This window comes from Coloeus monedula (assembly GCF_965178545.1).
Source record: "Coloeus monedula genome assembly, chromosome: 3".
Lineage (NCBI taxonomy): Eukaryota > Metazoa > Chordata > Aves > Passeriformes > Corvidae > Coloeus > Coloeus monedula.
In genome coordinates this window covers 105,359,808-105,374,546 of record NC_138783.1, presented here as the reverse complement: position 1 = coordinate 105,374,546, position 14,739 = coordinate 105,359,808, and the positions used below count along the sequence as shown (strand labels likewise).

The window sequence follows — 14,739 nt, the reverse complement described above, 5'->3', positions numbered from 1 at the left end:
TTTACAGGAAGAGAGGGAGAAAGACACACACAAAAAACCAGACAGGTAAAAGACTTTACAACCACTAAAAACAAGACAAGTCTGCAAAAATAAGAATAAAGTTGGTGGTAAAAACAGGTCAAAAAAACCCAAAACAACCCAAAACAATAAAAAACGCCCTGAACATCACCCCTCCCTCTTTCAGAGAAACAAAAATTTTAAATCTTTATCCCTTAAATTTTCATCTGTGACACTGTAGCCATAGATGTTTTTGAACCACTCACTAATACAACACTGTTTGTTACCTTTCTGATACTTTGCACTTCTACAACAAGAACACTTTGTGGCTTGCTGGGTAGCCTGTTCAATTAATTTTCATTGTAAGCCACGAGGATTCTGTGACCTAGATCCTGTTTACACTTGCTAAGCCCAAGCTGTTTGCTCATGGCTCATACCAGCAGAAGCACTGAAAGAAAGACAAACTGTGTAGATGGGTTTGCTCTTCTCTATTTAGAGGAAGAAGACAACCCTTTATTTACCTCTATGAAAAGGCAAGTAAGAGGAAAGGGGGCCTTAGAGACTGGAATGGTGGCAGTCAATAGGAGCTTATAGTTTATGTTATGTAGGGGAAATCATGCCCAAGCATAAAATTATCTGGACTTACAAGGGTTTGATGTGCCCCTGGTGGTCCTGACAAGCTGCTGGAGGGCTAGAGGACACAGGTAAAGAATTTCCCTTGTGTTACAGCCTAGAATACCTGGCTGCAACTATTTAAATTCTAATGATATTGCCCTAATTTTGGCATTACACACAGCCCTGACATACAAGTCAGTTTGTCCTCCAGGCAATTTGCTGGTTGATCCTGGAAATCAGTTTGGGTTTGTACATCTTTGACAAATGCATATTTCAGTTTATATTTCAGCACAGGAAGGTGGTTAAAACAGCGAGTGCAATAGGAAGAAATGGTTCAGTCTAACACAGAAAGCCACATGCTATCCAATTTATTGAAGGCAAGTGTGTTCCCCTGTCGACACTTTCAGAGGTGAAGATACAGTGTAACTGGGGACACCCTGAATGACTGTGGTACCCCACAGGACTGCAAAGCGCATTTACCTTCCCAGGGCACCTGGACCTCTCAGGGGCATAGAAATTGTAATACAATCCAATCCAAGTGGAGGTACAATCCTGTAGGATTGTCTCAAAACATACTAGAATGTCTCATATATCTTTCGTAGTTCTTTAGCATTGCCAAATTCAACTCTCTTCTTATTTCTCCAGAAACAGAAAAACTGTCTAACTAGGTAAAAAAGGGAAATCCAAACTTAAAAATAGGTCACCACCCCCCTTTTTTTTAAAAAAAAAAAAAAGTATTTATCATGACTACACCAGTAAATCAGTAAGAATTTTTACATGGTAAAAACATTCAAATGGTCTTTCCTGACAGTGGCTCAATACACTGAGAGCACTGTTGTAGCTAACACTTTGTGCTGTGGAAGTTCAGCTTTCATTTCTATATACAGAATTAAAAATTCTTCAGACCCCTCTGGTTGAGAAGAAAGCCTTCAGAACATGGTCTAGAGGTATGGTACATCTACAAGGCATTTTGCATTGAAATTTAGAGACCTCAGCTGTTCACTTCAAGACAATCTGGTCGCCTGCAAGTAACCAGCACATGTAGCTTTCAATTTCAATGGCAGCCACTCAGTGGGCCACACGCGGGCACATTGGACACAAAAACACATGCAACTCCAATCAAGTATTTCTCAATTGGATGCCTTGGAGATCAGTGATGTCACTGAGTTAATTCTCTTCCAAGGAGCAGAGATTCTCCTGCTGCCTTTGGCCAGGGCAAGTGGGATTGCTGAAACAGCAATAAAACTAAAACATTATCAGGTCTAAAGAGTTGAATACTTGGCCCATGGGAAAAGCCTGACAGGAGAAAGTTCAGAAGTTACATTAAAGTTATATTAAAATTGGAACTACATAAAAAACGTCCCACAGATGACCCTGCATCAATCTTAATCCACAATGACAGACACAAAATCTGTAATTCAGTATATTTTGGAGTACTATTTCTCAAACATTTTGAATGCACCATCCTCCTTCAGGTCCAATAGTCTTCACAGAGCCTTCCCTAAACTGTCACTTGGCTGGAGAACAGGGAACTGTCTTTACTCACAGCAGCTCAGTTTCTCTAACATGGGGAAAAAGGAAATCCCTGTAAGTATTGACTGACAGCACGCAAGTCCCATCTCCTTCAGAAGCTGTTCTGTCCCTGGTTGGCTCTATGCTGTGGTCCCCACTTCCCTTCTTGCTAACAGGATCTACTGCCACTTTTTGTACCCCTGGTCCTGAAGGAACTGAGAGGGTGTCCCAGTGAGTCAGCATATTATTTTTGATTTTTTCTATCTAAACAATGAATTTAATCAATATTTTATATATACTATCCAAAATTATTTTTAATGGTTTTTAAAACTCTTTGAACCTTTCATTAACTCACTTGGAAGCTGCAATATAAGTTTGAGAAACATTGCTCCAGAAAAAGACACACAGTTTTTCAAAATACAAGCAAAACTAAAACAGAAATTTAAATTACATTATCTTTATACAGTATTTGCATCAGTAAGCAGATTATACTACCAATATATTTTTCATATTGGATCAAGGTTACAACAATACATTGAACAAAATGTTTCCCATAAAATAAACCTTTTAGAAGAACAACCATGACATGAAGTAATGAGATTCTGTAACTAATCCAGTCAGAGTTCATTTTAATAGTGCTACAAAGAATGCCCAGCTCCCATGCAGTTAAAAGACAACTAAGTAATTTAAAAGCAAACAAGTTGGTGTTTTATTCAAGTTTAATAATTAAAAAGTGTAGGATCATTAGTTCTAGTCATAAACGATGAAAACAGTATATAGCATTGTGTCTAGATGAATGAAGGAGGCAATATAATCAAGTAAGAAAATATATTGAATAAAAATAATAAAAGTAGCATTTTATTTCAAACAAAGGACTTGTTATTGTTGCTGCTGCTTCTTAGGAAAATGAAAAGCTGAATATTTAACAGTAGAAATACGATGCACATCTAACTAATCCAAAACAAACTGTTAAGAAAATTACAGATACTGAGCTGCTGGAGATTTTGTAACAGTACATTTTAATCAAATACAAAACAGTACAGGAAACTATTAAGATATACAAAAGGTGACATATAAAAGGCTTGGTGAAGGAGGGGTCAGAAGGTTTTTTTCCAAGTCAACACATCAGATGTGGCTGGCAGCTGGACCTGCCCCCACCTCACTGCCATGAGGAGGAGCCTTCTCACTGACACCGGCCGGTGCATCCCAAATTAACCATGTGAGGCATGGCACATGTTGCTCTGGCTCTCCTTTTCTGTATTAAAAAAACCTGGGTGAAGAGTCTTTTTTCTTTTTGAGTAATGAACAAAGCATTTTCCAGAAGGCAAAGGAGGACTTTGCAGCTAGGTTCTTGTTAGTGAGATGACAGTGACTTACACAAAATTTCATATGCTCTGAGAATCTTCTCTATTGAAACTTCCACCCTTATTCAAACAGCACTTCAAGGGGCTTTCCTTTGAAACCTCCCCAAAATAACACAAAGTGGAAAGGAGAAATAAAACAGACAATCTAGAGTAGAGGACATTTATTTAAGTTAGGTTTTGAACCAGACAAAAATTTGGAGAGTTCAAAGATAAAGTCACCTCTATGTCAAGCAAGAAAAATTTTAAAAAATAAAGGTTAAAGTTAATTGTTTGTTCACCATATCCAGTAACAGTCAGAAATACAAATATTGCAAACTGCAATATCATTCTAGGTTCTCACACAATGGATCAGACTATCAAAAAAGTAACTGAAAGGCAAATTTAGTAAGGTTTGTCTTGCAGGCTTAACATCTTAATATTTATGGTACAATACCATATTAATGAATACTTTCAATTGCAAAAGGCAACAACTAAATTCCCCAAGGCCACAGCTGCCTAATTCAACTGTTATAAAAGAAATAACAGAGGCTGAAAAATCCCTTTACTTCACAAATTTGGACATGATTCTAAAGTGCATCATGGGAGAACCTTGATTATCAGTAAGAGGTTGGATACTGATGGGTATTAAAACAGACAATCAACTGACTGGAAAAAAAAACCAAACTCAAAACAACCAACCAAACAGCACTTTCTTTAATCAGGACACAAGGGGGAAAAAAAGGAGTTTTTTATTTCTGTACTGATTGACCTTAGAGCTGGAATTAAAGTGCTTGTAAATACAAACTCATTATGTAATGGTGCATAGTATAGCCATAGGCTAATTGTATTATTTTACTGTACATCAAGCATTCAATTTCAGTTTCAGAACTGCTACACCAGATGCATAATTCTTCTTCTTTCTTTCTCTCCCCTAACCTTTCATATTTATTCTAAGGATAAAAATATTTATGAAAAGAATAAATATTCTGCTAAAAGAGAAAAAAACCCCAACTCACAAAGAATTAAAAATTATGTAGCCTGCATTTAACTGCTAATTCATGGCAAGACTGCAATGCAAAAGCAGAACTGTTCAAAATAAACAGATGAAAATTCTAAGAAGCATTTACGCCAATTATAAACCAGTTAATATCTGAATGATCTAAAAGCATTTTCCACACTCTGAGACCATGAATGCTTGGCTGGCATATGGCTAATCTAGATACTAACAGCGGACAGAAAGCTCTTAAGCACTTCACTATCAGAGTATAATTTAACTCCTGGGATGCCCTGTCACTGACACACAAACTAGCTCGATACTGGTAGTACCTGCACACTGCCTGAGCTGGAAGACTCATCGAGCACTTTCCCAGCTCACAGGCATATTTAGTATCTCTCCATTAAGCCTAGTTTGTCATGCAGCTGCAAATGGCAAACCTCATGTTCCTATACACAGTTACTGACTGAACAAGCAGAATGTAATTCACCAATAATGCCCCCACATTATTCACTTTAAAATTAAGTTTCAAAGGTTTTCAATTTAAACGTCACAATGTAAATTTTAATGTAAATGAGTCTCCTAATTTAATACACTGAAATATTTACCTTCTACACCTATGGCATCAGCTGTTAAACATACTGATTGGTGGGATGCATACAAAAAAACTCAAGTCTGATTTTGTGTCATCCTGCTTACATTAGGGCAGACCTTCACCTTCTCACCTCACTCATCACAGTATGATTAGGTTGTGGCACCACACTTTTCCTGGGTTCACTTTATTTGCAGACACAAAAAGACCACAGCAGTCTTTTTGCTGATCCTGTTTTCTGTTTTATCAGAATTTCATCCCCGTATCTCACTCTATAATCTTTTGAATATTTTGCACTTTAACAGAATTATTACTGAATCATAATTTCCTTACAGCCTGTGTCTGCTGAATAATACATACAGTTCAATTAACTCAGCTCTGGGATGACAGCACAGTTGTAATGTTCTCAATTATTTCAAGACATCCTGATATGGGAAAACAAGTTACCATAACCTCCCCTGCTTGCAAAGGTGACGTTACCTTATGTTTTTTTGGTATTTGCAGTCACTTTCATCCCTCTCCTCTCACATTACCTACCAAGATTTATTAAAGAATAAAAGCCGTAGCATCAAATTGCAATTGCTACACTTACAGTGATTTTTTTTTTCCAGAAAAATTTTTAAATAAACATAATTTCTTCCTATTTTTACAGCTACAAAATTAAACTGCACTCTGACTTCTTTTGATGCTTGTTACTGATAAAATATACAGTACTGATTTCACACTTAGGCTACATTTAAACTTTAACATCAGCTGACTGTAACATCTGTTCAACTCTGATCTGTATAAATCAACAACAGAAATTTCCACATTATGCATCTTCTGCAGTTTGTCTGCACTTCACCCTGGAGCTTTGTCCACACTCTGCCTACTTAAGAAAACTGTTGTTTCTCACACAAAAATTATAAATTACAACAGACACACATATGCCCACTGCACACATAAGCAATGAACGAGGTTCTGGCCTCTTCCCGGTGTCATGTTTGATACAATCAGAATATCATTGTGGTACCAGAATTGTATCTGCAATGTTTAACAGTATCTCTATTTGTGTTCATATTAGCCTTGAAAATATTCATATTTTTCATGCTAACAGCAAGAACCAACCCCCCTACCCCCAATACGCCCACTGCCCCCCATTCCCCAAATCAGTAAGATTACAGAAAATCACTGTCTAGGGTCAATGTCATCCAGTACAGATAATCTACATTCAAGCTAGCTGTCCAGATTCCCTTTATCATCAAATGCTGAGAAAGAGGCATGTGCAGGGGCAAATTCACCATATCCTAAGGTAGATCAGTCAGAACAGGCCAAGATGAATGAGCCAGTAACTGCTAATGCCATGTCTGCTGCCCAAAAGGAGTTTAAATGAGAAACCTGAATGACATGTAGATATTTACACAGCAGATCTAAAGTTAGATCAGTTGAGTAAGACCCAAGTACTTGTCAGAAACTTTTGATGTGGGGTCTGCAGTGCAATTATTCTGGTAATAAATGATAAAGTGAAGCAAAATGGAGTATTTAGGAGCATGGCCCAATTCACCCAAAGAAATACCAAACTCACCCGAATTCAGGATTTAGACTGAAAGCATTTGACCCCTTTTAAAGCAATAATGTGTATTTTACATTTGCATTTATATTCTCACTAAAGCTATGGAAAAAGTGCAGCCTTCAAGTATAGACATTCATACACTCTTATCATGCATCTAGATTTGCAATTTTGTCCTCAGACACTAATTTCTGGTTGGAAGTTTTGGTCACATGTGTAGTCAGTTCTTTATATCTGAAAGGCTAAAATATCTCCATCATTTAAAAACTTAGTTTCAAAGATATAATGCATTTCACTATTATAATATATATTTTTACACACACACACATATATACACACACACACACACATATGAAAGAAGTTCTTCATGGCATTAGTTCTTTTTATGTATCTCTTAACATTTCAAATGGCATAGACCACAGATAAAGGCAGCGGCATTTCCATATCCCATTTTCCTTTTGTCCAAACTTTGCAGACATCTTTTTTCTTTCAAATGTACTTAATTTCTAATTAGAATTTTTAGTGTGGTAATAAAAATATCCCAAAGAATGCACTCTTTATGCAAACAAAATAAATTTCTAAACAATATTATGTCTGAACTGAATGGAAAAATGGATTATTTGTTGGTTCCATCAGCTGGTTACATACCTTCATCAGTCTGAACATAACTTTTATTTCCTACAGTAATCCATCACAGTGACATTTTATCCTAGAGTTAAACATGAAAGCTTTAATGAAACCATTCCACGGCTTTCAGCACGTTGCAGGCTTACTAAAATTAAGTGCCCAGCCAGACATCTTGTGCTATGGCTCCTTATGTGCAAGCCTTCAGTCTCAAGGACAACTGTGACACAAGTACAACTTTATTTACATGAGGAAATTTTGATGGTTAACTGGTTTATTGAATACAATCACCTTATAGATTTTCCAGTAACTCCACGAGTGATCAAACTGAGAACTCAAACATTTTTGCCCCCTCTTTTTTGAGGTTATACTGTACTGAGATTTTCACAAGAAATCAAACTAAAATTTATCAGTTTGTGAAGTATGTTTGTTTCTCCTTAGCTAGAACAAATTATCTGAGGTCACTTTTCTGCACTGTAGAACACTGGGATGATTACTTCTTAACTTTGAAAAGTTCTAACAGGTTTAATTTCAATTAAGCCTATGAGAACAAATCGCAGAGAAATAATTTCAGAAACAATTTTTCCAAGTATACAAGAGTAAATCTATATGCTGCTGAGGATGAAGCACAATAAAGCATCATTGAGATAATCTATAGTTAAAATGATGGTGTATGACTTATGATTAAGCTTCATTACCTGCAGAGCAAGGGGCTTCCATCTCATATTTTTCAGTAAAGCTGGTGCTGAGGTAAGCATGCTCTGAGGTCGCTTTTTCAAAGTTAAGATAACACCACTCGGATCCTCTCGTAGTGCATTCACCAAATTTTTCAACTGCCACCCCACCTGGTAACCAGTAAAATCATTACAATAAAATTGAGGTACAGTATTCAATATGTAATGTTCCCTTTTTAAATAAGATTAGTAAATAACATAAAGGAGTGTATATATATATCATAAAGGAGATTAACTCTAGAAATGTCAAAACTTAATTATTGCATAAAAATCACATAAACTAAAATAATTCTTCTAATGCATTAATATGTATATGCATAATTTCAGGTTTTAGAATTAATAAACTACTGTTACTTCACTGCAAATGCACAATTAAATCTCAAAGGGTTTTCAAACTTATCTCTGGTACACAGACTTTAGAGACTAGAAAGTTAAAAAGCCCTGGCTTCTGCATTCACAGTTCATTTCAAAACTGAGCATTTTGTACTTTGTGGTTACTATTTAAAGTCCACTAACCACTAACCACACTACTACTCCTAGCAGCTTATGCAAGCATAAACCAGTTCAGGAAAATCTTCTACACTTCACATTGCTATAAAAATGAAGTCAGAATCACAAGGCCTTTTTTAAAATAGTGCTTCTTTTATGATGATTTCAGAAACAAATACAGTAAATCAATGACAGAAATGTAGTCCAGTCACTACGTCTTAGCCCAAAATAAAATTTTCCTAATTTAATTACAGCATTTTCAATTATTCTAAAATTAAAACCTTGATTAAAATGGAAAGCAATTAAATAAATTAATTAAATTAATTAAATAAATACAAGATAAAACTTTCCGAGTAATTTATTTTGCATTTTTGGAAAAAGGACTTCAAATATGAAAACACTGTAAGTCATGACAATGGTTTTAGGTCCTGATTACTTATATATAATGCCTGATTACAAGGTACCTATTGTGAAAAGCTTCAGGATATTAAAAGTATGCTTTTTCAAATTTGGCACCTAGACTGGTAGTACACAGAATCATACATCCCTTCAAAATCTTGGCCTGTAGACTCAGAAAGTGATTATTTCTGTAAGTTTCACAGCTTTTCTACCTCTTTTTACTCTTTCTTCCACCTGCCCCCCACAAAACAAACAAGTAAATTTTTCCTGATGTACAAAGGATCACAGTTATGAATATTTTCCTTCTTCCACAACTTGTACAAAAACATTGTCAAGAAGAAAATTACCCAGCTGAGAAGGGGAAAAATAAAAACCTAGAACTCTGAAGTGATAAGGTTACTTTATGTCATATCAATACATTTGAAAAATCAAATTGGCAGTGTGAAAAAAGAGCACAGATGTTCCTTATCATTGGTACAGTGCAATACGACACAAACATATTTTTTACCTATGCTGAAGCAAGATAATCACATGTAAGTTGTTGCTACTTACTTTGTACCTTATTCCCTATTATACCAAACCTCACTTTGTTTAGTATCACTTATTTTAAGAACTGCTTCTCCTATACAAGCATGCCACTTAAGCCAACACTAATCTTACCAACAACCCTGAATCACAAACATGGCTCATATCTCATCACCCTTTCTTCAGCTCCGGTGAACCCATCCGTCCTGTTTCCACCACGGCAAAGCCCATTATATCCAGGATGCAATTCCACAGTAAGATTATTGTATGCAAAGAAAAAGGGTATTGATAACATGCATCTTTATAGAATATTTTTCAGCCTTCACAGAAGACTACCAAGCATGCTGAAATCCTTATTTTCAGTCCCATGTACTAGGCATATGGCTACTATACTTCGAATAAAATGAAACATTGACTCAACCAACTCCAGCCCAATTCCCACGTCCCACTGAAGTCTCCATTGCGTTTCAACAGCATTTAAACAAAAGATCTTCAAGTCCAAGCTTTGTGTGTAAGGACATTATGATTTTATAAAAAACTACCTTGCTATTTACAATACCGTTTTCTTACTTTTAGAGCCTTCCACCACTGTTTAGGAGCAGTAAGTTCCCCATGGTTACATAGTGTCACTGTGGGCATATGCAAGGTTTCATTTGCTGTCCAAAAGAAGGAATTAATGGCCTACAGTTCATGTAAGCTATCTCTGTACCTAAGCTACTGCACACTGTAATTCCCTAATGCAATGACTGAAGAGGGATTCCTGGAGCAGAATCCTTCTGCTGAATAAAGCAGCACAGGGAGCCTTGATGAGAATATGATTTGACCTCAGTTATGGAGTCAGGATGTAAAGTTCTTCCCATTTAAGTTGGTAGGACGCTGCATGCGAAAAATGTGCTTTAAAGCCATCTGTTTCTCACCGAAATAGCCAGAGGAATATAAATAAAACTGGGGCTTCTAGGTTATGCTAGCATTTAAAAAATTATTTTAAATGCACTTTCATACTTTGCAGAGATAAACTGTCTCATGTATTTGAAATATGTCTTACATTGCAATAAACGGGAGATTATCTAGTCTCTTTATGAGAGTTAGGGGGATTAAAGAAAAAAATCACTTCAAAGCACAAAATCTGATGTATTTAATTTAGAAGCTCATGAATAAAAACAGTTTAACTTACATTTTCACAGTGAAATTCTGAGTTTACTATAAATTTCAAATGAGGTTCATCCTCTGCTTTTATCTAGTTCCCTAACAAAAGTTTTCTGGCCGTTGAGACGGGCCTTGATGGCTTCTCATAATATGAAAAAGAAGTACTAAACTGGCCTAAGAGGAACAAGTCACATAAGAGGCAGTCAACAATCAATTGAAGGAAATCGATGTCCACGTAGGACGCCTGTTTTTCAGTTCCAACATAGTTCAGATCCTCTCAAAATTCACTTTGGCACAGAAAAATTTATTTGAGGAGGTCAGGCTGGAAGGAGGAAAAAGCAGTGACTATATCTGGAACTGAAAACTCTTTCTCAGAAATCCACTTCAGTGACATGTAACCTACCCTTTAAATATGATTTGATTTTATTCTCTCTAACATCTCCTTTGTCATTTAACAGTTAACAATTTGCAACTTCTAATCATCAAGTTTTTTGGGCAAAATTTTCAAAATTCCTATCATATCCTTAATCCTGCCCATGTACTGCAAAACAAGGACAATAATAAGAAAGTTTCGACACTGGTTTGAAAATTCAATATATATGTAAGAGAACTGTATCAGCAGACAACTTTACTTACAGTAAAATAACCTGAGCAATTTATTTTGAAAACAGAGCACCATGCTGACCAGGTGCCCATTTTAAGAGCCAAGGAAGTTACTGTTGCCTGCTTTAAAATAAATTTACATTGTTGAACTAGCGCCATCTAGAAACAGCAGTCAGGAGAAGAGTCTTTGATGGCAGCCTAAGCCCAGTGCTGGCTTTCACTGCCCATGCCTGAATCCCTGCTGGCTGCCTGTGCAGCTCGTGGCCACATGCAGGTAGGGACCAGGGCAGCCACTGGCACCCTTAGGGGCTGTGATAAGCTGGTTTTGCCAAGATGACAGCACCTCTGCTGCACGAGTCTACCAGGTAAAGGAGGGACAGAAGGGGTAACTCACATCTAAGGAGCGATGGCCCAAGGCCAGATCAACCGTGCTGCTGGGGTGGCATGGGCAGAGGCACCACGCTCCCAAAGGGGAGGGCAACAGTGTGCAGAGACACAGGCCTGCACACAGGCGCCTACAGCATCAGCATCAGGCCACCTCCACGTTTCTCATTCATTCCACCACTACATGCCCAGAGACTGTGGCCAGGCTGGGAAGCCTCACCAGAGTGCTCCAGACACACTCAGGGACACCCAGGTTGCTTCAGCAGGGTAAGACTGGCACACAGGAGCCCTGCACAGCCCTAACATATCCTCCTCCTCTCCTTGCCAAGCACCCACTAGCCCAAATTGCAGGAAGCTTTAGCAAAGGATGCTGTTAGAGGTCCCCATCTACCACCTGGAAAAAGAACATGCCTCCGAGCAAGCTGAGATCTATTTTAAAAGATCTGTTTCCTTGGCTTTCAGCAAGCGCATCTGGATGACAATATTACAACAGCCTGAAATTAAACTTTTATTTTGAATTCCTATTCTAAATTGTAAAGAATTCAACTTTCATATATTTAAAAGTTGCTCTTATATAGTTACTTTTTTCCCCAGATGAATCTACTGCTGCCCTTATGACAAGGTTAGAAGATTGGCAATAATCTTCCTTTTTCCTTAAAGTAAGCATGACCATTCATTGACTCTTTTTTTACACAGCTGCACTCAAGACAGTATTCCCATGCCCCTGTGCTCATTCATGAGTACTGCTGTATGTTATGATCCAGAAAGGAGATCTGTAAAGTATTAACATGCAGGCAGCACAAATACAATCGGATGGACTTACGCCAATTATTTTTAGAATGCTATGAAATAACTTTCACTCCGAAAAATCTAGGACTTGTATCCCCAAAGAACAGCTACATCATTTAAAAGCAGTGTGCAAACCCAATACACAGTGACACTACATCATCAAGAGGATGGAATAACAGTCAAATGGTAAACAGAACAGAGTCCATATTTTTACAGGCCTAATTCTATTCAAAGGGTGACCAGAGCCCCCTGAAAGTTAATGAAAGCTTTCCGCATCCATGAAAAGAAAAATGTGGGGTTTTTTTGCATTACTTTAATTATTTCCTGACCTGCAGATTTGTAAAAGGTAAAAGTAGTAGTATTGTCATGGTTTAGCATAGTTAAAGAGGGCTCCAGCCACGGAAGTGATTTTTTGTAAAGAGGTGCTTACAGCTTCCTCTAGATGCAATAGAACCAATCAACTGGCTAGTTTGAATATTGGCAACTTTTTTAAGCCGCTTAAGAAGCTTGACACGCCTCTGTGATCCACATTTAAGAATGGACAAACACCGGGAAAGCTCTCTCTTGCTTCTGGCTTTTGGACAGGAATCTTGGCGGGGGGCTGTAGGTGGCCCAGTGGGACTGGGCCGGGCCCTGCTCAGCCCGAGCCGGCCGGGACACAGCCATCCTGGAGCCGTGCGGCCCTGTTCCACCCGCAGCCCTGCTCCATGCAGGCCGCCTGTGGCGCGGCCAGGCCTTCCCCCCTCCAGTGCAGCCAAAATTCATCTGAGGCCGCTGCCCAGAAACGATCATGTGCCAACAGTGAGAGTCGAATTCAGCTGTGGGGCCCGGGTGAGATTAACCCTTCGAGTGCTGTAAGATTCTCCAGAACAGATGAAGCCTGAAGACACCAATCCTCTCCCAAGTCAGAGGAAAGGTGAAGGCACGTGAAGAAAACACCATAAAGACTCCAAAGTCAGTGATGAAGGAAGAGCTGAAACCCCAAGAGAGGAGAAAGAGGAGATGCTTCAAACCTAGAAGCTGAAATTCTGTTGTAAAGCTATGGTGACGGACTATGATACATCAGAGTACCTGTTGTAATTTCATGAAAGCATGGGGGGTGGAGCATTCAAACTGCAATGGTGAGCAAAAGTATCTGTGCTGAAACAAGCAAATGACTGTAATTGTGGGCAAAAGTACCTGTGCTGAAATAAGCAACTGCTGAAGCAGCTGTGATTTGATGATAAGCTTGAACAGAGAGAGATGAAAGTGATGAACACCCTTGCTCCCAGGGGAGGAGGAGGGCCTCTGTTCCTGGAGATGAAGATGCTCCCAGAGATAGGTGAAGAGAACCTTTGTTTCTGAACAGCTCAACCTTAAAATGGTACCCCAGTAGCTCAAGATTGAACCCTCAAAAGCAGTTGTGGGGAAAGCTGTAAGTCGAGGGAAGGGACTCTCACATGTGAGCAGAGAACCAACCCGGGCGCCTGTCTTGCTGTGACACTGAAGCCATGAGAGAACTGCTTCTTGTGGAGATGTCTCTGTAGCATGAGCAAGAGAGACTCCTCTCCCTAAGTGAACTGGAAAAGATTATTATAGAGGTGGTAAACTGACTGGAAAAAATCTCAAGGGTTGTCTTTTTACATGGTCAGTGGGAAAAGGAAGGAAGGTGGGGGGAGGAAAAGTGTTCTGCAGGTTTAGTCTGACTTTTTTTTCTTTCTTTTAGGTCTGTTAATAAACTTCTTTATATTTCTTTAAGTTTTGTGCCTGCTTTGTTTTCTAATTCTTATCACACAGAAGGAAAATAAGTAAATAATGGATGTTTTGAACCAAACCACTACAAATATCTTTACACTTTTGAAGGAAAAATAACACCTCGCTCCTAAATATAACCTGCTAAGCCATTTCCTATTTTCTAACTAATTGAATTTGTAAAATCCACTCTAGTGTCTAATTTTAAAAAGTTAGTGGACTAGGAAGATAACCAAAATTCTTTTTCTTCCAATGTTGCCTGTAATTAGTTGCATGCACCCAGAGTGCTTTGACTTATCAACATTTCAGGCTTCAAGCTTTTACTCATTTTTCAGCTAAAAAAACCTGAACAATTTCTAGGAGGGAAAATGGGTTCACCTTAAGAAATGGGTGTTTTTATAAGAACTTCCATATTGAACACCATCTTCCATATCATGAAAAAAGAATAGTGCATAAGTGCGTAAGAAAAAAACACCAACGTTGCACTTCAAATAACTATCAAACATAGCATGCTGTTAAGCAACTCAGAATCTGACAAGAAAATCAACAGCATCATGCTGCTAAATTAACAGACTGATTTCCATGAACACTGGCCAGAAACGAGGATGGTCAGCTGGTAGCCCCATGAAACAAATGTTAGTAGCGAGTATCTTCTTCCCTTCCCCCAGCTGCAGATGCCTGAAAAGGCCAAAAATTAATGGAAAGACATAGGT

General features: G+C 38.1%; 1 protein-coding gene across 5 annotated transcripts in view; it reads right to left on the bottom strand.

The window, feature by feature from the left end:
- The window catches only part of CNKSR2 (connector enhancer of kinase suppressor of Ras 2), a 209,303-nt gene that overhangs the window by 88,578 nt on the left and 105,986 nt on the right, over positions 1-14,739 (bottom strand). For 4 of the 5 annotated variants that reach the window (XM_082278612.1, XM_082278615.1, XM_082278616.1 and 1 more), the window contains exon 9: positions 7,925-8,071. The exons of the other annotated variant lie outside the window; for it this stretch is intronic. In XM_082278612.1, the coding sequence (XP_082134738.1) occupies positions 7,925-8,071 (147 nt within the window). The remainder of the gene's footprint in view (positions 1-7,924; positions 8,072-14,739) is intronic. 5 annotated transcript variants of the gene reach the window in all.